Source organism: Thermobia domestica, chromosome 14, assembly GCF_964235325.1.
Source record: "Thermobia domestica chromosome 14, izTheDome1.hap1.1, whole genome shotgun sequence".
Taxonomy (NCBI): domain Eukaryota; kingdom Metazoa; phylum Arthropoda; class Insecta; order Zygentoma; family Lepismatidae; genus Thermobia; species Thermobia domestica.
Genome location: NC_137467.1, coordinates 136,501,376 through 136,527,760, shown reverse-complemented (window position 1 = coordinate 136,527,760; position 26,385 = coordinate 136,501,376). Strand labels below are relative to the sequence as shown.

Sequence of the window (26,385 nt, the reverse complement as noted above, 5' to 3'; positions counted from 1 at the left end):
TGATTTCCTCAAATAAAAGAAAGAAATTCACAACTCACAAAATGTACATGATGTTCTCACTAGATGGCTTTTTACCATGCAGTGTATCCAACTCAATATATTTTTTCGGAACGTTCCAAGATTTTAATTTTTCAAGATATCGCTTTAAAACATATCGGGATGAATTCACCCCATTACTAATAAATATGATAATTGTTAAAAATGAGTTGGCAACACTTGCAGTTACACCCCCAAATAACGTTATTATTTAATACCTCGGCCCCTAATTAACCGATTTTCAAAATTCAAACGACGTTCGACAGAGAAATAAATTTGCCATCTTTTGAATGTATTGTGGGTTGCATACCTCTAAGGATACTATTCCGAATTTGTTATATCTCCGTTGTTTATTAACCGATTTTCAAAATTCAAACGACAATCAATAGACAAATAAATTTCCTATCTATCGAATGTCTTATAAATTGCAGAGCTCTAAGGATATAATTACAAAAAACTCAAATAAATCTCTTATTTATGTATGGATATTTAAAATTCGAATGACATTCAAAAGTACTGCTTCTCCTTATGCATTGTGTATGTTTAAAGATCTCAGTTTTATGGCTTTATAACCATAAAACACTTAGAACATACTTAAAATTACAAGTTCGGATACTGATAATGGAATCTTCTGTTAACCTCGTTCTCTATGGGAAACAATGACTTCTTAAACTCTGTCCACTAATCATAATTCAAGCTGAATAGACAGCCGTTAATATCAAAAACAACTTGAACTTCGGTTTGCACATTTTTCACAATTACATTAAAGTTATTAGTAAGAATGAACTTTTTTTGAGGATCCATTTCTAAACACTCCATTTTTTACTTATGACAACATATTTTTGTTCATTTTCGTTCATTTTTTGGATTTACATACAGAACTCAACAGTTGGATAGTTACCTTTTAGACCAGTGTATTTGATTTTTATTCCATCTTTAACGATCTCATCAATCATTTTATCTGTTAAGTGTTTTGTAAATCTAGGTGGAAGAAAAACCTTGAACTTCTCACATTCAACTAATATGCTCTTTCCAAACTTAGTTTTAATCTTTTCCATTTTTATAATTTTATATTCCGTATTTAATTCTAATTCTCTTAATGCAATAACCTGTTTTTGTTCAAGACTTCCAAGGTTGTTTAAAAAATCAACGTGTTTTGCCATCGTATTTATTATATAGAAAATCAATGAACACTTTTCAATTTTTATCTTCACTAGAAAATATTTAATCATTTTCGTCAATTTCGTTTGATGGAAAAACTTCCATAAAACAATCGTTAATGAAAACAGTTTGAGGATGCAAGGGTATCTTTTCGATCTATGCATCTGCTTTTCGATACCCTTTAAAGTCGCCTATGACTAACTGATAAAGAGCCAGTAATACTGGACCTTAGATTCTTGAACCGTGGGGTGAGCAAAACGCTCACCCTTAAAATCTCTATATGTTCGTTGATATTTTGTTAACTATCTAAAACTCTTCTACTACTTTCTCATTCTTAGGATCATATGTAAAGTTCTTTCGCCCAATTAAAATCGCATAACATATAGTATCAGCAGCCACAGCTTCTGCAAAGTCTACCACAATCTTTATGTTTGTTCTCTCATTTATCGATACATTCTTCCTCTTACTACAATTAATCACATACATTGGTCTGTTATCTATAAACTCTTTAGGGTCATAGTACATTTTAGTGTTGCCACACGTTATCCTCTTAAACGCAGTATAATCTTCGTACATCTTAAAATAATCCTTGTTAGCAATATCTAAGTTTCTTGATTCTTTTGGAAATACCTCGTTCCTCCCATTCTTAAGATAGATATTCTTTACCTTACAATGATCAAACTTACTTGCATCTGCTGTTTGTTTACCACTTCTATCAGTTTGGAACATTACAACTACGAAATCAGGCATATCAAATTGTCTAGAATTAAATTGAGTAGTAACATCAAACTCCAAGAAAGAACCTGTAACAGTCTTTTGAACACATGGAATGAAGTATGGAATGAAAACATGATTTTGGGTTCTTTAAGAATATTCAACTTTAACTTGTTTTCGTAATTAGATTCGTATTCAACAATAGGCATTCTTATCTCCATACTCTTTATTGTTATTTTTCCATCATGAGGAGCTGCCCCTGATCCAGTCCATTTGTACAAGACATCGTTATTGTTGTTAGCTTTTGTAAATGTTATTCTCAATCCGCCTTTCCACATAACCTCTTTATAATCACTTAAGAAGCCTGGAATTAATCTTAATGGGTACAAAACACTAAAGTCCTTTCTTAGACCAAGTTTATCATCTGTTTTAAATCCTGCTTGTTTTAGATATTCAACTTCTGGCTTGGAAATCTTTAATGTTCCGACAGCTGTAGATGTTATTCCTGGTAGCTCAATCTTATCTATAACAACTCCGTGCTTTCTAACCTCAATTTGAGAAAAGAAGAATGGGAAGAAGTTATCTACAAGTTTTATAGTATCATTTGCACCAAATGTTCCTCCAACTCATGCACCAACAACTTCAAAAGTCATATGACAATCTGCTTTGTGTGGATGTACGAACCCATCGCCCACGTTGAAATCAAACTCAATATCTTTGTTAGCTTCATTCAAATTATTAAATGTTCTTGTGTTAGCTTTAAAACTCTGTAACTCGTAACTCTCAACACTATCCATTTATTATAAAGAAAATCTTGAAACAACGCTTTTATGGGATATGCCCATAAAAGAATCATTGGCCGTTCACATGTGAAGGGCATATTAACAATCAAAAACTTATAATCCCCATCCCAACTTAACCTTAGCATTCATAGCAGTACCAACCCCAAAAGCAGCTAATCGTTCACCAATTGATGCGTCACTAGTAAATGCTCTTTTCCATGCTTTAGTTTCCAGTTCCTTATCTGCAATATGTCTCGACTCTGTATCTTTATTGTCTCTGTAGTATATATCGTGTTCTTTACAAGCCTCATCTAATGGGTTAATACCTTCATCACCTCTCTCTAACCTTTCTTGAAGCTTAGTCCCAGGCCCGCAAAATCTGAAACCTGGAATATGTAATTCAAATGGGAGTTTATTAATCAAATCATTTACTAATCCTTTTCCAAGCTTCTCATCATTCCAGAATCGTGGTGGTAACGTATTTAAGATCTTAATCAAATACCCTATGCCTTTTGGATCATTAGGAATAAACTGTGAAAGCTTATTATTAATCATACTCACTATACCTACTTTCTCATTGTAAAAGTTATGATTACCAGCCCTTTCTTCTCCATCTATAACTATTAACCGATCAATTAACTTTCTCACATCATCCATCCATATATATTCTTTAGGTATCTCGGTATATTGTTTAATTCCTTCACAGGTTCTTTTTAGGAGTTGGGGGTAAAGTTGGTTTAATATAATTATCCCAAATAGGCTTGATAATATTAATGTACTTTGAACCTCTACTAGATGCTACCTTTTTATCTCGATTATATTTTTGGAAGGCAGCATCTGAGTCTATTATTATTTCCTTGTACTGTTCAAAATCATCATCTTCATAATCTTCAATGGTTTTATTAGTATTTGTCGTTAACAATTCCCATAGACCTTCTGTTCCTTTATGTTTTACCATTAATTATCAAATCATCGCCATTCACTTTAACTTCCAAATTTCCTATCTTGTTTATTATTTTTCCATCTTCTTCTACAGTTCTTATTCCAAACACAGTATCATTTCTTTTACTATAATATTTCGTTGCAATCTTACCAAATGACTGTGCTGTTGTTAAAGTTTCTACTCCTTCCACTTTGTCTTTAATTTGTTTTCTCATCTGCTTTATTTCTCCCGTTATAGGCGTATCACTACTACTTGGAGAACTATCATAAGTTATCTTTTTAGGTGTTTCTAGTAGACTGGGATCTATTGAAGCCGTCTTATGTGCAACTGGAACAAGTTCAGTTATTAGATTTTTATTTTTTTCTGCTACTTCTTTGATCTCACTTCCCAAGTTTTGAATAGCATCAATTACAGGTTGTTCTTGCGTCTTAAATTTATCGTATATACCTGCTCTTTCTTTCTTCCAAGATTTGAAGCCCTTTATCAAGAACTCCTTCAACTTAATATTCTTATCAATTTCTTTCTCATCCATTTATTGTATAGCAAACGAACGTCAATAAACGCCAAAGAACGTCAATAAACGTCAAAGAACGTCAATAAACGTCAAAGAACGTCAAACGTTAAAACGTAAAACGTCAATAAACATCAAACGTTTAAGAAGTGTTTTATCTTGTTCCTATACTTACCATTGTTTACCTTCCTTGTCATATCAATTACTATGAAACCATAATCTTCTTGCCAACATTTTGAACACATCTCTTTAAATTTATCATAAGACATATCTCCCCCAACAAACTCATTATACACATGTTTAAGATTAGTATCATCTTGTCTGAATATGCATAGGAAGTTAACGTTATCTCTTATAAGCTGTTTAGGTACTTTTGAATATGTTTGTGCAAGATAGAAACAGTCTAAATGTCTATGCCTACCTCTTGTAAAGTAATTTCTAACAGTATCTTGATTCTCCAAAATGTAATCGTCAAACACAACAACAGAGTATTTTTCACATTCATCAATAGGTACAATAGAATCATTACCGCTTAAGAACGTTGCTATTTGCTTCTTAAACTTTAGTTCTACCTTTTCAAATCGATCTTTTAACTGCTCATACTTTGGCTGATTCGTGCTTTTAGAATATATGTAGAAGTAATTATTGTTTAACCAACCTGGCTGTAATAAGAAGTTAAATAGCAAAAACGTTTTACCACACGCCGAGGGACCCACGATAAGACAACGAACATCATCAGGTATAAGCTCTCCATTTCTTTTCTTAGCTGTTGTTTCTTTTATCATCTCTTTTACATCCCAATTAATAGTTTTCTTACTCATTTATTATAGAGAAAATCGTCACCTTTTATGATTAGAGAGTACAGACCCGGTTCATTGATGAAGGTTGTGTGAGGTTGTTCATTTGGAAGTGTGTCCATAATGCGGACACCATTTGTAGTGTCCAGGTGTTACGTTGTCTTTAAGGACTTGACTTGTATTTACATAGCCTATCTTATATCTTTAAGTTGTTCTCTGATCTTAAGCAACGTATCTTTTATATATTCGCTATCCATTTCACCATTCAATGTTATTATCATCTCTAATTGTTCTTTAAATGAGTTAATACAAGTGACAATGGTTTTATATTCGTCTTTTCTTTTGCTTATGTTTAACTTCGAAGACAAACCTGTTATTATAGCACTTCCAGTTGCAAGAGACGTTGTTAATATCGAGTAAATTGTTACAGGTATAAAAATATTAATAAACCCAGTTGTTGCAGAAAGTATAACCGACAACGTGATCAAAGTGTAGTACGCATATTTAACAATTTGTAGTTTTCTCTTTTTCTTCCTTAAACTGTATTCTAACTTTTGAATGACATCTTCTATTAACTTGATTACTTTCTCTCTTGGAATATCTCTAGGTAAATCAAACTCATTCATTTATTATATAATAAATGGCTAAGGTATTTAAGCTAACGAGTGATACTTCTGTTTTAAAGAAGAAACTCCATTACGAATTAGACAACAGGAGCAACTATTTAAGTATAGGACTAGTTGGGTTTTACAGTACATATCTGACACCAAACATAACAACACAAAAAAAACAGTTTCTCATATGGTGATAGACAAGTTTTTATACCAGAAGGGCAATACAGCTTAAACAGTCTTAATGAATATTTAAAATCTCAATCCATCAACATAACATTATCAGAAGATCATTTAAGAAATAGAGTTAAAATTGAAACTGATAGTAATGATGTTACAATTGGGAGTATAGGCACTGTCCTCGGGTTTAATGTTTTTGAAGTTTTAGAAAAGAACAAAACACATATTGGAAGTAAGTTGCCAAAGTTTCATCCGTTTGATACTATAAATGTTCACTGTAATATAGCAGATGGTATGTTTGTTAAAGATACAGAATACACACATAGAGAAACAGGGATCATAGCATCATTTAAAACAGATGCTGAGTTCAAACATAGTATTATTTACGAGCCTACTTATCCATTATTTTTCCCTATATCCAAAGACAAGGTTGACAATTTTGAGATAAGGATAACAGATGAGAATGATTCCTTAATTGATTTTGGTTGAGCAACAACAACTGTACTTTTACAAACCAAGATTTTCTCTTAAATAAATAGGAAGATGTGTTCTATTAAAGGTTGTATGTTTAGTGTTCCTTACAGTGAACTAAAGGATTTAAATATTGATCATGTATTAACAAAGAAACAACTTAACGATAAAGCCAAGAAAATTAAAGAAGGTAAAGGAATGGATTTAACTTTAACTACTGCACAAATGAAAAAGATTAAGAAAGAGCATATTGGCGGTTTTATCTTTACAATTCCAGCCATTCTAGCAGCTTTAGGAGCAGTTGGCTCATTAGCAGGTGGTGCAGCAGCGATTACTAAAACTGTACTTGATGCTAAGAAGAATAAACAAGAACTTGAAGAACAAAAAAGACACAATATGGCTATGGAAGAAAAGCAGGGTGCTGGTAAACCAAAGAAGTCAAAAAACTAAAACCATTGACCAACTTCGATATAGAGAGGCTGGCTAAAGAACTAAAGATAAAACGATTTAGAGGTGTATTTATGAGTGATGAACTTCCACAAAAACCTTATGTAAATGAGTGTGGTATAGTTAACCTTGATAAGTCAGAAAACATTGGTACTCATTGGATATGCTATTGGAAAGATAACAACATAAAGTACGTGTTCGATTCTTATGGTGGTGTTCCTCCTAAACAACTAGTACGATATCTTGGTACCGAAAACTTCTTTTACAATGACGAACGAATACAGGACTTTAACTCAGTTATATGTGGTCATCTTTGTGTTAAGGTTTTAAATCTTCTAAATCAAGCGTATTCTTTTAGTGACGTTATGTATATGATTAAAAATGATTAAGTGCTTTTATGGTTTGTATCCATAAAAGTTTTGTTTAAGATAAATATGGAAGCTATACACAATAGATTTTTAGATTATTTTGAGAAGCATGAGGATGAACTAGATGCACTAGATAGATATAATTTTTATCAGTATTTTCAGGATGTTAGCGAGATAGACTTAAACGATAAAAACAACGTATATAATGCTATTGATCTATGGAAAAGGTTAATATCGAAATTTTTGTACACGGAAGAAGAGTTGGAAAAGTTACGTCCAATAATTACGTTAAAGGAGTTGTTGTCGAATTATAGCTCTAGACCATTAGAATGCAGTAATTGTGGTAGTAAGTCATTAACAAAAGGTATGAGCAGTTACATTTGTGATTATTGTTCTGTAGAGAGTGGTTGGGTTTACAGTACTTGTGAAGAAACGAAAGCTGCTTGCGTAAGAAAACCATGGTATGATACTATAAAAAGATTTAAGTTATAGCTATTTCGTTTGCAAGCTTTACAGGATAGAATTATTCCCGAAGAGGTGCTCAAGGTGTTAAATGATAAACTTAGAGATATACCAAGAGATTTAATATCAACAAAAGATGTTCTAGAAGTACTAAAGAAAAACAAATACACAAAATATTATGATGATGTCTATTTAATACACTATCACCTTACCGATCAAAAACCATTAAAATTACAACATGTGGAGGAAACACTTATAAATGAGTTCGAAAACTTACACGAGGTCTTTAGGGAGCTGTATCCGGAAAGAGCATTGTTTATTAACTTGAAATGTGTATTGTACCATATGTTGAAAAAGCATGATGTTCATGTTGATATTGATTTTAAACGCTCACCTAGACAAATAGAGATGTTAAAGAAATGTTTTGAAAAATTAGGATGGGCATTTTCTGTATAATAAATGAGTATGGATATATTTGGTAATGTTGTAGATAGAAAAGGTGATATTGATATTAGTGAAGAAAAATTAAAATTGTTGGAGAATTTAAATGATGTTGTTAGCGTAAGTCAGCTTAGATCGATAGAAGCCCAATTAGAGAACGATAGAAAACGATTTGAAGATGCATTAGAAACGTTACAAGACACATACATCAAGAAAGAAGATTTTCAAAAGGTTAGGATGGATACTACTAAATTGGTTATGCAGAAAGAAACCATGCCTCTACTATATCGATTAAGAGCTAGAAACGTTAAGGAGCCAATCTTTAGAATATTTAATCTCTCTAACGGTTACAAATTTCTCTATAATGGGAAAATAATGCACATGGACTTAAGTTTGGATAAATACTTTCTAGATATATATTTGGGTGATACTTTGATTAAAGAGATACCTTTTGACTTTAAGAAGAACGATATAATTACGATTAAACCAAATAAAAATTCTGCTATGGAAGAAGGACAATTATTGTTTGTTGTAATGTACATAGAAAGAAAGCTTTCCTAAAGACGTTTGCTATATAATAAATATGGATATCTTTGGTAATGTTAAAATGACATCAGAGCTAGATAATACAGTTGTGAGAAAAGATATTGCTATGTTGAAAGAAGAGCTTAACTTCATCAAACGGAGTTATGTTATAGAGCTTCATGGTCGATTGATATCAGAAAATGTTGAAACTCCGTTCTTTTTAATACATAATCTATCTATCACATACAAATTTCTTTATAAAGGTAAGTTAATGCATATAGAGTCATCTTACAATACGTGTTATATAGATCTATATTTAAATGATTCTCTAGTTGAAACTTTTCCATTACACTTTAATACAAATGATAAATTAGCAATTAGACCATCTAAAGGTTCTGATCTGAAACATGGTAAATTACTATTGCTTCTTATGCATGTAGAAAGAGAAGACGAAGATAGTGATGATGATGGTGAGAATGTTGATAGCATAATATTAAACAGTGATAGTTATTGATTTTCTATATAATAAACAGGATGTATTGTGTTAAGTGTAAGAAATCGACAGATACGAAGAAAGATACTATTAGAATTGAACAAACAAAGAATGGAAGATATCTAAAGAAAGGTATTTGTTCTGTATGTGGTGTTACTAAAACTCAATTCGTTAAAAAGCCTGATTGACTAGAAGAAGGTAAAGGTGTTAGAGAAGACATTATAGAAGAAATTCACAAACCATCTAGAAAAAACTTTGACAGATTAAGTGTAGTTATAAAAGGTATCGATGATCTTTGGCAAGCTGATCTTGTAGAAATGGATAGTGGTGTGTTAAAAGGTGTTTCCAAAATCAATAAAGGTTATAAGTATTTGCTAACGATTATAGATGTGTTCTCGAAATATGCGTTTGCTGTTCCTGTTAAAGATAAGAGTGGGAAGAATGTTACAGAAGCATTCGAATCCATATTAAGAACGAGAAAACCTAGCAACTTACAAACAGATCAAGGTAAAGAGTTTTACAATAAAGAGTTTAAGAAGTTAATGGAAGAAAATAAGATTAATCACTACTCAACCTATAGTGGTAAGAAAGCTTCTGTTATTGAGAGATTTAATCGAACACTTAAGCAGAACATGTGGAAAAGGTTCACGACACAAGGGAATTATAAATGGATAGAGGTATTAACAACACTAGTTAAAGAGTATAATCATCAAATTCATAGAACAATTGGTTTAAAACCTATAGAAGTTAATAAGCAGAATGAGCGAACAATATTGGAGAAAGTGTATCAAAAAGAATATAAGCGTGTTAAGCCCAAATACAAGTTAGGTGATCATGTTCGTATAAGTAAGTCGAAAGGGTTATTTGAGAAAGGATATACACCTAATTGGTCAACAGAAGTATTTGTTATTAGCGAAGTTATTCCATCTAATCCTCCTACATATAGAATTAAAGATTTAGAAGAAGAGGATGTGCAAGGTAGATTTTACGAACCAGAACTATTAAAGACGAGGCATAAAGATGAATACTTGGTAGAAAAGGTGTTGAGAAAGAAAGGTGATAAAGTATATGTCAAATGGCTAGGGTTTGATGATTCGCATAATAGTTGGATAGATAAGAGTAATGTTGTAGTGTAAATATAAATGTTTGTCTTTTATGGTTATTATGCCATAAAAGGATAGTTTGAACGAGATAAGGGGGTAACGAAACGTTACCCCTCATTGCATATATTTCTAGCGCTTGTATTCGAGCTGTGGAAATTATCAAAAAAAGGCGATGGGAACAATTCTACCAACCGCTCATTTGTGTGGATAAAAACTCCGAAAATGATTACTGCAACAAACTTCGAATTCCTCGGGATTCCGATCACTTCAGAAACTCATCAATACATTGAGTTTTTGCTGGCCTGAATGTAAGCCAGCTAATTTTTGAATTGATAAGATACTATAATGAAAAAACCGGTAGCTGGAATCCCATCGGGCGCTCTACTTATCAAATAACAGGAGGAGCAATGGAGCACCCGCGTTTAACAAAGAAACACAAACAAACTCCCGAACGGAAGATTTTTCGGTTGCAAAATACACCATCATGACACAAGACCACTTCAAAGAAGCGACGTATGCATGTTTGAAAGGGGTCCAGTGCTGGTGGACCCCACGAAAATGAAGTTAAAAATAAAGATTTTCTATATAATAAATATAAGTACTATGGATAGTCCTCTTAGTTTAAATGATATTTGCTATGAACAGATCAAAGATAACTATTGGTATGGTATCTTCGGTGATTTCAAGTTGATTATAGATAAGAGTACAGGATATTTCAATGCAACCAAGTTGTGTCAAGATGGTGGTAAGCCGTTTAAAGATTGGTTACGATTGGTTAACTCAAAGAATCTTATTGAATATTACAACAAAAAAATAAATAGAGCAGATGTGCTCCACTTAAAAAGTTCAACATACGAAATAAAACTTGCAGGTAACGAGATAAATAATAAAATTTCTGGAACATATGTGTACAAAAGAATTTTCCTAGCTATTGCTTTTTGGATATCACATGACTTTTACGAAAAATGTTCTGTGATCATCGAAGACTATTTCGTTTCTAATTTTAAACAGATTCAAGAAGATCAAGAAGAGTTGCAAAGAAGACTAGAAGAGATAGAACAACAAATGAACGATTTAAGAATTGAAAACACAAGACTTAGAGATATAGCTGCAGAACATACAGAAGATCCAGGGAAAGTACACAAACTAGTTATTATTAAAAAGAACCTCACGGCTGGTCAGCTTCAAGACATAGTAGACAAGTACGACACAGACAAACACGATCAGGTTAGGCGTTACGAGTCATACAAATATTGGGTTGGAAGGGTTCAGCAGCGTAACGTTAAAGCAAGACTTCAGTGTCTTAGAGAAAAGTATCCAAGAATGTCAGTGTTATCAGAAACCAAAGATCCAAACTCCGTCAACCTCCTAAACAAAGTCAAAGAAAAATACAGCTGTGTTGTTTCGTATGGTTGTCATGTGAATATTGAAGAAGAAGACGACGAGTTTGTTGTTGACTTGTTTTCGAGTATAAGAGATTCGTAAAGTTAAATATAAATGTTTGTCTTCGTTTGAATTCGTAAGAGATTCGAATCATAACATGTTCTTACACGTGTTACAGATTTGTTTATTATGCTATACAAGACTTATGGTATCGAAGATCGTGGTAAGAAAATTGTTAAAGAAAAAAACATGTACGAAACCATGTCTAAGTGGAGGAAACTTCAAAAGATATATGATGCATGGAACAACAACAAGTTAACAGTAGATGACTTTAAGTATATAATTAAGAACTTTCTAAAGTCGAGTATTAAACAAATGAACAGTTGTAATTACACAGAAAAGTATATATGGTTTGATTACGAAGCACAACAAGACACAGGAATTCATAAAGCTAATTATGTAGTTGCTCATGACTTTAAAGGTAGCAAATATTACTTTGAAACAAATGACGATTTTTGTAAGTGGTTAGTTTCAAAAGAACATAGTGGTTACACTTGTATTGCGCATAATGCCAAAGCTTATGATTCGTACTTTGTTCTTCAGTACTGCATTAAGAATGCTTTGAAACCTTACACTATATATAACGGCTCTAAGCTAATGTTACTTGAAATTCCAAAAGCAAACATAAAAATTATTGATAGTATTAACTTTGTAGCACAACCATTATCGAGTTTTCCTAAGACATTTGGTCTAAAAGAATTAAAGAAAGGTTATTTTCCACATTTGTTTAATAAACCTGAAAATCAAAACTATGTTGGGCCAATACCTAACGCAAAATACTATGGGATTAGTACCATGAAAAAAGATCAAAGAGAAGCGTTTCTTAAGTGGCATCAAGAAAGAAGAGAAGAAAATTATGTGTTTGACTTTAAAAAAGAGTTAAGAGAGTATTGTAATTCGGATGTAGATATTTTAAGAAGAGGTTTAGAACTAAGAAATCAGTTTTTAGAAATAGCAAACATTGATCCATTTCAATACTTAACAATTGCAAGTGTGTGTATGGGCATTTATAGATCAAAATACATACAAGAAAACACAATTGGTATTATTAAAGAAGAAAAGAAAGAAAAATACTCTAAACAGTCTATTGCATGGTTAAATTCTTTTAAGAACAATAATATTAAACACGCGTTAAACAATGGGGAAGTAACGATATGTGGATCTAAAGTTGATGGTTACGATTATAAAACAAAGACAGTGTATCAATATCACGGTTGTTTCTGGCATGGTTGCAACAAATGTTTTGAGAAGTATACTATCAACAATGTCAATCACGAAACAATGGAAGATCTATATGAGAAAACAAGAAGAAGATCTCAACAAATAAAAGAAGCTGGTTATAATCTTATAGAGATGTGGGAGTGTGATTGGTTAAAAGATAAAAGAGCCAAACAGTTAATTCAAAAAACTAGTCTTATTGAGAAACTAAAGTTCAGAGATGCATTCTTTGGTGGTAGAACCAATGCTTCAAAATTAAAAGTTACTAATAAGAAGATGAAATATATCGATGTGTGCAGCTTGTATCCAACTGTTTTGTTTTATGATCAATTTCCTATTGGCCACTCAACAACATTAAAGTCTATCTCTCCTGAAAAATACAAGTGTAAAAAGTACTTTGGTTATATACTTTGTAAAGTTCTTCCGCCAAAACAATTGTATCATCCTGTATTACCAGTTAAAGATAACAATATTAATAAGTTGGTGTTTCCCTTATGTAATCAATGTATGATAAATCAAACTAAGGCGTGTACACACAGTGACGAACAAAGAATGATAACAGGTACTTGGACAACTATAGAGTTAGATAAAGCTTTAGAGAAAGGTTATGAGTTAATTGAAATTTACGAGATTCAACATTTTCCCAAAACAAGTAACAAACTCTTTAGAGGTTACATTAAAGACTTCATGAAAATCAAATTAGAAACATCACCATGGGAAGATGACTTTCAAACAAAAGATGATTATATTAAAACTATTAAAGACACACTGAATATTGATTTAAATCCTGATCAAATAATGGCAAATCCTGGTAAGAGAGCAGTTGCAAAAATTTGTTTAAATTCGTTATGGGGAAAGTTTGGCCAAAGACAAAACTTAACTCAAACTGAATACATTACAGATGTTAGAAGATGGTACGAGTTACTTTTAGATGACAAATTAGAAATATCTGAATGTTTGTTTATCAGCGACGAGATGTTCAAGTTTCATATAAATACGACGTATATGTTAACAATTCTTATTCCACTAATATTCACATTGCAACTTTTACAACAGCACATGCGAGGTTAAGACTTTATGACATGTTGGATAAGTTAGGTGAAGATGTAGCGTATTATGATACTGATTCTATTGTTTATATTGTTAATGGTATAGAAGTAAAGACTGGTAGTAACCTTGGTGAGTGGACAGATAAGTTAGGAAAAGATGTTTATATTATTGAGTGGTATTCAACTGGTCCAAAGAGTTATTACTACAAAACAGATAAAAACAAAACTGTGATGAAAATTAAAGGATTTACTCTTAATTATGAGAACTCTTTGAATCTTAATGGTGAAAACATAAAGCAGGTTGTTAACAAAGAACTAGCGAACATAACTCTTAATTATAATCAAATAACAAGAGACAAAAGAACAAAAAATTTAGTTAACAAACCTGTGACTAAAGAGTTTCAAATGGATTACGACAAAAGAGTTGTTTTAAAGGAAAAAGATAATATCATCAATACTTTACCTTATGGTTATTAGGTTTAAGTTTTAGATTTAGGTTTAGTTTTAGTTAGATTTAAGTCCTTTATGGTTATATATCATAAAGGTCATTATGATCTGTCTTCTTATGTTCTGTGTGGTTTATGTTCTCCAAAGACAGTGGTCCGTACAGACGCGTAAAATTTGAACTTGATCATTGAAAAAGTGGTCCAAAAAAAAGTGGTCCGTACAGACGCCTATACTACTAGTTTATTAAAGTGATTTAGTAAGGGTTAGTTAATTGAAGTGTTTTATTAAGAATGTTAGTTAATTAAAATAATTGATTAAGGATTTTAATTGATTAAAGTGATTGATTAAGAATTTTAGTTAGTTAAAGTGATTGATTAAGTATTTTAGTTAGTTAAAGTGATTGATTGAGGATTTTGAGAAGAGTTACAAAAGTGTAAGGATGTTAATGGGGCACAATTAGAGATCTGTTATCGAACAGCTATATGCATCAACAAAATAAGGAACTTTATTTTATCTATATGTCTATACAGTATGTACAGTGCGTCCCACTAGCTTTCGAACCCGAAAAAAAGTTATAATTTCCGAACAAATATACATAGGAAAATGAAATTCGCAATACACATACCTTGTTTTATGCTAAACACGAGGAAGGGTTGAACAGAAGCGCACACTTCAAAACAAAGACGATAGGTGGCGCCAGGGGAAGTGCTGCTTGGCCTGGTGCGCGTGCGTTAGTGTGACTCGAGTCGTTGCATTGCGAGGATGGTTCTGTACACCGTACAGGAACACGTGTTTATTGTTAAAAAATATTGGATATCGGGATCGTATCAGACCATTCAACGTGAATTTTGCCGTGAATTTGGATGCCGTAAAGGACCATCGAAATCATCAATACATCATTTGGTGAACAAGTTCGAAACAACAGGAACGTTGCTTACGGGACATGGAGGCGCGCGTCCACGGATGTCCGAAGAGACAGTACAGAATGTGCGGCAACGTCTTTTGCAGTCCCCTAAGAAGAGCCTGCGTCGATTATCACAAGAGGTAGGGATGTCAAAGTCAACTGTGCAAAGAGCCGCCAAAAGAGCCAAGCTGTTTCCATATCGCGTTATAGTCGTCCAGGAGTTGAAGACTACAGATTGGAAAAAGCGCGAGATGTATTGTCGTTGGTTGCAAGCTTTGTTGCATTACAATCCAGGAATCCTTGGATGAAGCTTGGTTCCATCTCTCCGGTTATGTGAACTCGCAGAATACTCGGGTGTGGGCCGCCGAAAATCCGCATGTGTACCATGAGATTCCACTTCATCCCTTGAAGGTGAAAGTTTGGTGTGCAATTTCCCGACAGCGTATCATTGGACCCATCTTCTTTGAAGATACAGTAAACACACAAGTTTACTTTCACATCTTCAGTGAGTTTGTGAATCAGCTGGACGATCAAGAACTGCGTCGCAGTTATTTCCAACAAGACGGATCAACATGCCATACTTCCAATGTGGCCATGGCAGAAATTGAGTCCTTTTTTGGTAACAGAATAATCTCCAAAGGATTGTGGCCGCCAAGATCCCCGGATTTGTCACCACCTGATTTCTTCTTATGGAGTTTTCTTAAAGGTTGTGTCTACAGAAACAACCCATGATCACTGCAAGAGTTGCAAAACAACATTGAGAATGCGATTCATGAGATCACACCGGAGATTCTACATCGGACTTTTCACAGTATGGAACGCCGTGTACAAACATGTCTTGACGTCCAGGGAGGACACTTTCAGCACCTGCTGTGACGGTTATGTATTCAGCATGAAACAAGGTACGTGTATTGTGAATTTAATTTTCCTATGTATATTTGTTCGGAAATTATAACGTTTTTTTCGGGTTCGAAAGCTAGTGGAACGCACTGTATAACATTCCGAGATATACATTTATTATCCATTTTAAATCCATGACGCTTTGAAATCCGGTAGAATTTTAAAACACCATATATAAACTTGCACAAATCTTGGTGTCATACAAGTCTTGGACAGTAACCATCTATTATTATTATAAATATAATAGTTGTAAACAGTTCTACTAACCTCGTGACAAATGAAATTTGACTAGATTTTCGAGATCTCCAATAGCTAATGCATAAGGAACTACACATTCCATTTCGGATTGTAAAAGCTCTTGAACTCTCCTGAAATCAAAAACGAAAGTAAATAAATTTTAATACAATGAAAACGGAATTATTACAATATTTGTAATTATTAAATTTTATTTATTTACTAGAAACTCATTTAGATTCAAATTTACTCCATATTTTCGGAACAGCTTTGTTCAGAGTTTAAATTAAAATTGGAATTTTAAGGACATTATGCAAACAAATTGAGAACAATAGTGTAAATACTGTAATTGCAACGGCGAAAAACTGCAACCTTATAAAATTTAACTCTTCGTAATATTAAAAGTATAATCTCAGATTTTTCGATGATTCCTTACATTTACAACGCCTGAAGGTAAAATGTGATTTCACCGAAAAGTTTCCCTTTGGTTTCCCAATAGCTTAACTAAGAATAAAATATCTAATATAAAACTTTTAGTAAGTTAATAAATTATATAAATCGTATTATTATTAGGCGCTGAAATTTTTAATATCTTTGCTTAGGAGTTCAGAATAACAGCTCTCCTAAATTTAATTTTCCCAAGTGGACAGGACCGGCCTTAGGCAATTTGTCGCCCCGTGTAATAAGATCATTTGCCGTCATCCTTTTCTCCAGAAAGAACACATCTTTTTAAAAGACATGGTTTCAAGTATGCTACCCCATCATGAACAACGAAGGCGAGGGAAAGAACACTCGCAATCAGAAAGGCCTACAATATTGTGTGTTTTTTCTTAAATAATACTATATTGTGATAGTGAAAGATAAAGCAAACACACCTGCAGAGGAAACATGGTAATCCTTTTTATAGAATTCGATATCGAGCTTCAATCTCAATATATCAGTTTGCAATTCCAGTCCAACTAGCTCTTTTATCTTTATTTCTTGATTTTCCTTCTACATCTGTTTTTTTTATCTAGGTTTCACCTTCAATGATAACGAACTTGTTTGTGACAAAGACAAGTTTTCATATCAAAACTATGATAACTAACTGAATGGAGCAGATGTTCGGTACTGTTCGAGAACTGAGTTCTTGTATTTGACAACAATCAAGCAATTCATTCTGGGATTTGTTTGACCATTTGCTTTAGCACTGTCCACGTAACCTCAAACTAATGTGACCTAAACATGATTATGAATGTAGTATTCAAATAGAAGGTCAGCTTAACAAATTTAACTACCATCATCTTGAAGTCTGCTTCCAACAAGAAATATTTATTTTAAATAATATAGTTATGACAGATTTTGCCGCCCCTCGAAACTTACCACCCCGTGCAAATACACGTGTTTCACATATGGTAATGCCGGCCCTGCAAATGGGTACGAAGAGTCAGTGACATTTCTCATTTTTATATCTATTTACTACTATCATCTATTCATACGAGTATTACCTTATAGAAACTTATTGGTATACCTGAAACATGGATATTTGGGTGAGGCAAATACTAGTTCCAAAGTGAAATTTTGACCTGACCACGACAGGTCCCATAATGTTGGAGCTATAGATCTTTAAAATTCATGTTTTCATATTTTCGTCAGCCTATAACTCCGAAAGAAAGCATTTGTGTACCCAGGTTGGTCTATACCTTTTGTCTTATCTTGGTGTCAGGAATCACCTCCCAAACGTTGTCGATGTTGTTTTGAAACACTCTGTATATGAAGACGGTTTACTTTATCTTAGATCTGGTAAAATTTGGAACAATAAATAAGTAAACTATTTATAATTATAAAAGGATGTATCATTTTACTACCTTTTGGTCAGTTGTTCCCAATAGTGCATTGATACACCTGGAGCGACTGCCAAAGCTTGGTCCCATTCTCCCAGTTGAGCCATGATATCACAGTAACGACGCAAGGATCCAGCGTGTAAAAACAAATCAGCCGCTTCACGTAGGCGCTCTTCCCATTTTAAACCTCCTGGCTTCTGTTGCCGTACCTCAACCTCAGTAGCAACAGACTGAAACAATATTATTACGATTATAAATACAGTAGTCATGTCATGCCTGTTCTATCTAGGTTCATGGTATGGTGTATATTGATCTGACGTGTAATTATATTCATTAAAGAAAATTGTATTTACACTTTACAGGAAGTAAGTGAAGAGGCTTATATTACAAAGATACTACTCTGTAATACTAACGTAGAACTCATAAAATAAAAAGTTACAACCGTATGAAATTGTATATATAAAAAATAACTATATATTTACAAATAACTTTTAATATTATTCTAGTTGTTTTACAGTATTTACCAGCTTATAACAAATATTTGCAAGTTTGTAAGTTTTGTAAATTGGAGCTTTCATGACTACACAACAAATTCTACAGATTCAAATAAGATAAAACTATAGTTTAAGCTTTCTTGCCTAGTTATGGAATTAATATTTATTTAAATAACCTTAGTCACGACATTGAACTTGTGAAGAAGTGCTTCATTAGTTACTTAAGCTCTGAGACGTGTCTGTCACTGAATAATAATTCCTTTGATAAACAGACATGCTTCATAATGAAAGTTTCTGAAATATTTCTATTAGTTTATTTATTTATTTACTTATTTATTTATTTATTTATTATTTAGTCTTATTTTACATGGCGAAGTTAAGGAGTTAATCATGCCTTGTCTTCCACTTGACCATGCAATGATCATGATTTGTAATACAATAATAATAATAAAATATGTATAAAATATATAAAACACTCCCAATCACACACATACACACATGCATCACATCACCTGGACACATGGATTATAACAAATAACCACATAATATAGTCACATTCCTTTAGTGAACAAAAGAGCAAATAAAAGGTAGGAACAATAAAAATCAGCATTTTTTCAGATGTTAGTAAGCCTTGATTGACTTATGGAGGATCTGCTCAACCGACTTATTGAATAGATTGATTGTCTGAGATTGCCTTGTGTTGGATGGGAGGTCATTCTATGCACGGATCGTGAATGCAAAGAACGCATTCGAGTAGAATTTTGACGAATGCAAATAACGTCTATCGGCAAGTTTCAAAAAGCCCAGCTTTCTGTAGTATGGAGTTAAATGATTTGATCGTTTGAGATTATAAGCAAACCGTATACAGGCATTTTGGATACGTTGCAAACGATACGCTAATTCTTTATTTAAGTCTGATAGAGCTACATCACAATATTCAAGGTGAGGAAATATTAGAGATTTTACAAGTAGTAGCTTTGTTTCAGTGGGTAGAATTTTCTTTAGTCTAGTGAGTGAATACAAAGACCAGAACGCTTTCTTACATACAGCGTTAATGTGAGGTTTCCACTCAAGAAATTGATCTATTATTACCCCGAGATTTGTAACAGTTTCAGAATATGGAATAATTGTTCCATTTATCTGTACTGTTGGTATATTCGAACGGTGCATTTGTATGAGTCGTTTAGAGGAGATGCAAATGCACTTCGATTTAAGTGGATTTATGGTTAACCCACAAGTCCAAAGCCATGGAATTAAAATTCTTGAAAAATTATTTATTAATGACAAAGTTAAGTTTGTGAGATGTGTTTAATTGCACAATTATGCTGTGTTAACTACAAAACCAACAGTTTCTGAGGTTAAGTTTTATTGCAAAATAAAAAAAAATTGTTTCTGAAACATTCTTCGATAGCTATTAAGTCCCTGAGATATCCCTCATTACATTTATAGCTCCTGAGATATATGTCATTAGTCATCAAATCCCTGAGATATCCCTAATTACAGTTATAGTTACTGAGATGTATGCCGTTAGTCATCAAGTTCCTGAAATATTCATTATTACAGACTTGGAATTCCTGAGAATTAGTCATTAGCTACGAAGTTATACGAGTTCCCTACATATACTTGTCTATAAAGTTTACATAATTTATATATACTGTATATATAAAGATTTTCAAACTATTCAATTCATTTCATTAGTTTCGAAATGTCCAGATATTTATAAATAAGAAATCTTTACAAGATAGAAAATTGCAAATGTTCGATTTCCATAAAACTCCTGTGATTCAGATCCCAAGTTAAACTGTAGATCTAAGGATTTGTCTCGTGTAGCCTCAGTACTGAAAAGAAGACTCGTAAAAATAAATTGTTTTAAGTTCTTGCCATCAATTTGACTTCAACTAATTACCGTAATCATAAATCAGCTAACAAGTTAATATTTTACAAATAAATCAAGTACAGTAATTTTTTGCTTTATCAAGGTTTAAATTAAATAACTCAAATGGTTAACACAAGCAGTTCGTGGAATATATTCGTTCAAAGCAGATCTTAACTTTCCAAAATGCTAGCCAAATTTTATATGATTTTAATCAAAACCAAGTGTTTCCGTGTTTTAACCATTACCCACTTGTTTGTCCTTTTGGCTTCAAAAATTTTCATAAAGACTGTTTTCAAAGATACTTAATTTATGCACATCCTATCGTAATAGTGATACTATACTGTTAAGATGTCCAATTTCAGCTTTCTCGGTGTTAGTTATGATACTAGTGTGTTGTAATTCTATCGAAAGTAGAAAAATTTAACTTTACTTTTTAAAAATGAAAATTAATAAGATGGATAAAAAATGATATTTCAAGACTTTGTGTTCTTGCGGTCTACATGTCTAGAAATATATATATATGTATATATATTATTTGTTACTTAACAGTAAACAAAATAGTTTCTCTTTGAATAGACATCAACTCCAATTCTGATTTTGGTCAACAAATTTTCTTAAGTCAATTAAAAGTCCAACAGTTGCAAGAAGTACATTTAATACATAAGCTCTGTCTAAAGTCTACAAGTCCCACTGAGTATTCAACAGATTCTTGTAGAATGTCCATAGTCAGAGAACAGAGCTACCTAAAAATCTTAATTAGGTTTTACGGAATAATATGGATTCTAGCGATCCTATTGTCACTTTTATTTGTTGATACTGAAATAGTCAGTGTGCTCTGATGTTTTCTTTTTATATTGCAATGTTTTGTTCAATAGAGTCTAATAAAAATTTAAGATATAACGCCGTTCACCTATTTTATTTACAAAATAAATCTGTATGACAGTTTTATAAAGTTTCTTTGTAAAACACAAAATTTTTTCAGAGTATAGCAAGTCCTTGGCACGCACAATATGTGGTTTCAGAAATAAAAGTTCAATATGACTTTAGATTATGACGGAAACTCCTTCGCTCATTGCAGCCTCCAGAGTAGGTGATGAAAGAGAGTCTCCATCACTCACTGAGCCTCGGAAAACTATTATACGATTTCTCTGTAACTCATTGCTGTCTCGAAAGAAAGGTATTGATAGGTTATTGATTAGCAGTAGACTGATGCTTGCAGCTTTTTGCAGTCTTCTTTTATAGACGTCCTCTTGCAGGGGGGTCCATGAGGAGAGGTCGGCCATCTTCGGTTTTCTTCCGATCTTTCTTTGTATCCAACTTCCATTGTTTGCTGGTGTTTATGTTTTGAATACAATAACACGTGTTCATGATTGTAGCATGTGTTTACAGTAGTTGTTTACATTTGAGGCTATGAAATCTTAAAATATTTTACCTGGTATGTGTTTCTAATATTGTTATTCTTGACTTACTTTTTAGGTGTAGAGGCTTGGCTTACTTTTATTTATTATTTTGGCCTTTGCACATTCCGTTGAAATTTTATTTTATTATTATTTTTTGTTGTTTTAATGTCTTATTTTTTTATTATTTATGCTTTAACTTCATTTTTTTAAATTCTTTTTTGAATTTTTCATGTCAAAACTTGTCAGTCATTGATCTTATCGTGACAGAAACAAATAGCCTCACTGCTCATATCCTCGTTAAACAATATAAAGTCTGTATATGCTTTTATAGTTTGTAAACGCAAAAATATCTGCTAAATAAAAAATCTTGTTAAAATATGTATCTAAAAACGATATTTGTCTTTGTCAGTCAAATTTACACATAATTCTCAGTATCTGATATACGTGTATATCATGCCTTTTGCTTTGGCCTCGGCTTTGAGGATACCTCCCAACCGTACAAGCCGTATAAATAACTTAACAAACATTATAATTCACGCAATCACTCGTGATAATGAGTTCAACCACTCATTGTATCGGAGATACTATTATTTGCATATACATTTGTTTTAATCAATAAATTTAGTGCTCTCATGTTAGTTATAGAAATTAATAGTTTCTTTTTATTATTAACTAGCAGAACACCAGTTCTTTATATTTCATTTTGGACATAAAAAGCTGAATTTGGATTTATACTTCATCAAAAGTGTCATTGTTCGTCTCAACGATCCCGAAAACTACGGATTCTACACTAATATCGGTCATTTTCGATCATTTTTATATATCTCCCCCTACCCCAAGTTGCGGGTCTGAATTTGGATTCAACCGGCATCGGAAGTGTTGCTGTTTATCTCAGCGATCACGAAAACTATGGATTCGGCACTAATATCAATCATTTTCGATCATTTGTATATATATATCTCTCATTCTTCCTCCTCCCCGTCCCCAAGTTGTAGGGCTGAATTTTGATTGAAACGGCATCGAAAAAGACACTGTTCATCTCAGCGACTCCGAAAACTATGGATTCGACACTAATATCGACAATTTTCAATATTTTTAAATATCTCCCTCCTCCCCCTCCCGTAAGTTACACCGTCAAAATGAAATGATAAAAACCATCCCAGACCCGCCCCTCATTTATGTTGAAAATTTAATCGAGATTGGTCGTGTAGTTCATGAGTTATTAAGTCCAAACGTAGAGACTTTCATTTTTATTTGTTTTTATATATATATATCTCCCCTCCCTTAAGTTGTACTCTCAAAGTGAAATGATAAAAGCCATCCCAAGCCCGAACCTCACCTATGTTGAAAATTTGAGCGACATCTGTCGGGTAATGCAAGAGGTATGAAGTCAGAAACATAGACACTTTTTTTTTTTATTTTTATTTCAATATAGATTATCTTAAATTATGATGCTACGCCTTCAATTGTTACAGTTTCAGTTTTAATTATCTCATTATCTTTATCTCTGTTGTTTATACGACAGAAGCCAAGCGTTTACATAATGAAATGAAATAATGAGCTTTCTCCACTTATGAAAAGTGTTATTTAAACATTAAAACAAACATGCTTACTTCAATATGAGAACAGATTATCACTTCTCAAATTTTATATTACATAGAAAGCCTGCTACATTCTAAGACTAATACAGTGGAACCTCCCTTAACAGATACCTCTCAATAACGGACACCTCTATAATACGGACAGATTTTTTTGTCCCGGCAAAAATATATGTTCTGTTACGGAACAAAACCCTCCCTTTTACGGACACTCTCAGATACGGACACGGACAGTCCTATTCCCCCCCAAACGTTTCAATAACCTCTTCATAACAGACAGAAATTATTCTGGGTTCTCGGTTCTGTTTTATATTACAGTAGATAGAAAAGTCTTTTCTCCACAAGTGTATCTATCATGAGTCTAGACCTGGTGAACCATCAAACAGAACAACTTCAAGCTGAACTTGATTTTTTTTTCTGCCCGCAATAAACTGCTTTCTGGTGGAAATCCTAGAAAACCTTCAATAACACTCATGCAGGGGTAGTCGTATGCCCAATAATTCTATGCGAAAGATCTTCCTTTCCCTAACAAATTTAGTCCTTTTTTCTGGGTCTTGCATCTTTCCCGACAATTTTATAGTTTTAAAAAATAGTTTTTTTTTAAAAAAAAAAAAAAGAAATCAAATCTTGAAATTAATCTTTTGAGAAGGTTCTGAGAATTTGAAATACAGTGTATTTAATAAAAATGAATTTCTCCTTCATCCCTCCCAGTAATTCAAATACGTACTAAATAGAGTATTTTCATATTGAATTTTACGTACATAATGTATTTACTGTATATTACTGCATACAATTACCGTTGTGAGAAATTAAATTTCTGTAACCTCTCAGTAACGGACAAAAATTCATGTCCATTGGTGTCCGTTACTCAGAGGTTTCACTGTAATTGGATTTTCGGCTTTTTTTGGATTTTTCAAAGTGCAGGAAAAAGAATTGTAAACATTTAATTTTTTTTAAATGTCATTTTCAGTGCTTACAATATGGTAGATCTGAAATAGATAGTATTTTCAAGACTTTCTTAGTTGATGAGCAGCATGTTTAAAATAAAAGTGTGATGTCATATGCTTTAGTGACGTAGCACATAACAATGAGCAGCTTTATGAAACCATGAAAATTTTACACTAGAGCACTTTATAACTTCTAATCAGGTACTTCGGAAAATTTGAATATTATTTATTCATTCTTGTAATGATTTGAAGACATTGAAAAAATGCTAAAATTCAATCCATTTCTAAAGTAGAAATGGATAGAACATCAAGTTCTTGTGTAAAAGTTTACTATTATTTGACTTCTGCAAAGGAAAAGTGACAACAATCAAGCACTAAATATTTTGTTTTCTAATATTCACAGGATTTATACTTAATGTAAACTTCTTGGTGGACAACAACATGCACGTGAGTTTTCTCAAGGGTGTTTTTCTTTTGACTTCATTATTCCATATTTTTTAATAAATATTATAATTTTCCTTCATTTCTCGGATTATAGAACATAACTTCAGCAAGTTAAATTATTTTAAATATACTAATGAAAGGGGGGAAACAACTGATTTTTTAACACTCCAGACCCTCTACAGGTGCGAATTCTATAACATACAAAGAGTGACTGTCTGGACCGGGATCCGAACCCAGGATCTCAGGCATACCGTGCCGATGCATTAACCACTACGTCATAAGGTGCTTGGTATATGGACACAGGATTGTCCAATCACAGCATGGGTCTGTGGTACAATTCACGTGGTCCGAGATGATAGCACTGACCTCGAGATTGAGAGAATGAGTGACTGTTAACGTATCGGCGTAGTGGGACTGGAAGGCGGACTGGGTGGCGTAGTGGTTAATGCATCGGCACGGTATACCTGAGATCGCGGGTTCGAGTCCAGGTCCAGTCAGTCACCTTTTCGCTCTTTGTGTCGTATGAACTGGTTTAATCAACCCTTATCCGGGCAAGACATTTTTGTAACGTAAACGGGCAACCGGGGCTGTGAAGCCCAGTATATATTTTAAGTGCAGAATACACAAAATGAATGCCTATTGTCACTTACTGTTTAGACTAGTCTAGAATGTACCGGTATATATTTTTGTCAAGTAGCGAAACTTCGTGTCACGCTTTTGTAAGCCAAGCAGAATAGCAAATCCGGTCCAGACATTTTTGTAACGTAAACGATCAACCGGGGCCTGTCAGGCCCAGTATATATTTTAAGTGCAAAACACTCAAAATTCAATGTCTGTTGCCGCATACTGTTCCGACTAAAGGTTACAATAGTCACGTGTTCAATATATAATTATGTGACAATTTGATCTAATATTTGACAGGAATTTCACTAAAGTTATACGGGGCCTCATAGGCCCCGGTTGCCCGGTTACGTCAGGAAAAGATTTTCAAATTAAAAAAAAAATAAAAAAAAACATTAGCTTTACCAACTCGATATGTTCATGATTTTAACTTCGACGAAAGATAGAAGAATTCAGTATTTTATGTCTTCGAAATATGTATGGTTATTGAGAAATTTTAGAAAAATGAAGCTACTGGGCCTGGGAGGCCCCGGTTGCCCGGATAAGGGTTAAGAACTAATTTTAACTTTAAGTATTCCATCGTTTCAGTACGCCGGTATTAATGTAATTTGTTGTTAATGAGCTCATTCCATAAATGATCGAAGACATTTACTGTTTTATTTGTATATACTTATTTTAATTTTTATTTATGTATTTGTTTATATTTTAGCCTTCGTTTATATTTTACTATAAATGACCTGAAACTTGTTTTGTTGGTTCTATTAAGACTTCAAGGCAATTAATGATCTAAGCCATTTGCTTCAGTTTATTTGTTTATATATTTTATTCTGTTAATACGCTCAGTCTCAAAAACAACCTAAGATTTTAAAAATTTTCATTAAGACGTTCAGTAAGCAACCTAAGCCATGTATTTTATTTATTTATTTTCTATTAAGAGCTTCA

General features: G+C 32.9%; 2 protein-coding genes across 19 annotated transcripts in view; one reads left to right on the top strand and one right to left on the bottom strand.

The window, feature by feature from the left end:
• LOC145670338 (uncharacterized) overlaps window positions 1-26,385 on the top strand; it is a 493,290-nt gene that overhangs the window by 180,845 nt on the left and 286,060 nt on the right. For 2 of the 17 annotated variants that reach the window (XR_014128276.1, XR_014128267.1), the window contains one exon: window positions 24,782-24,825. The exons of the other annotated variants lie outside the window; for them this stretch is intronic. The gene's annotated coding sequence lies outside the window, so the exon portion shown is untranslated. The remainder of the gene's footprint in view (window positions 1-24,781; window positions 24,826-26,385) is intronic. 17 annotated transcript variants of the gene reach the window in all.
• The window catches only part of LOC145670337 (WD repeat-containing protein 17-like), a 246,114-nt gene that overhangs the window by 89,831 nt on the left and 129,898 nt on the right, over window positions 1-26,385 (bottom strand). For both annotated transcript variants that reach the window (XM_081738874.1, XM_081738872.1), the window contains 2 exons: window positions 18,088-18,293; window positions 16,274-16,374 (listed from right to left, as the gene is read on the bottom strand). In XM_081738874.1, coding sequence (XP_081595000.1) covers window positions 16,274-16,374; window positions 18,088-18,293 — 307 coding nt within the window. The remainder of the gene's footprint in view (window positions 1-16,273; window positions 16,375-18,087; window positions 18,294-26,385) is intronic.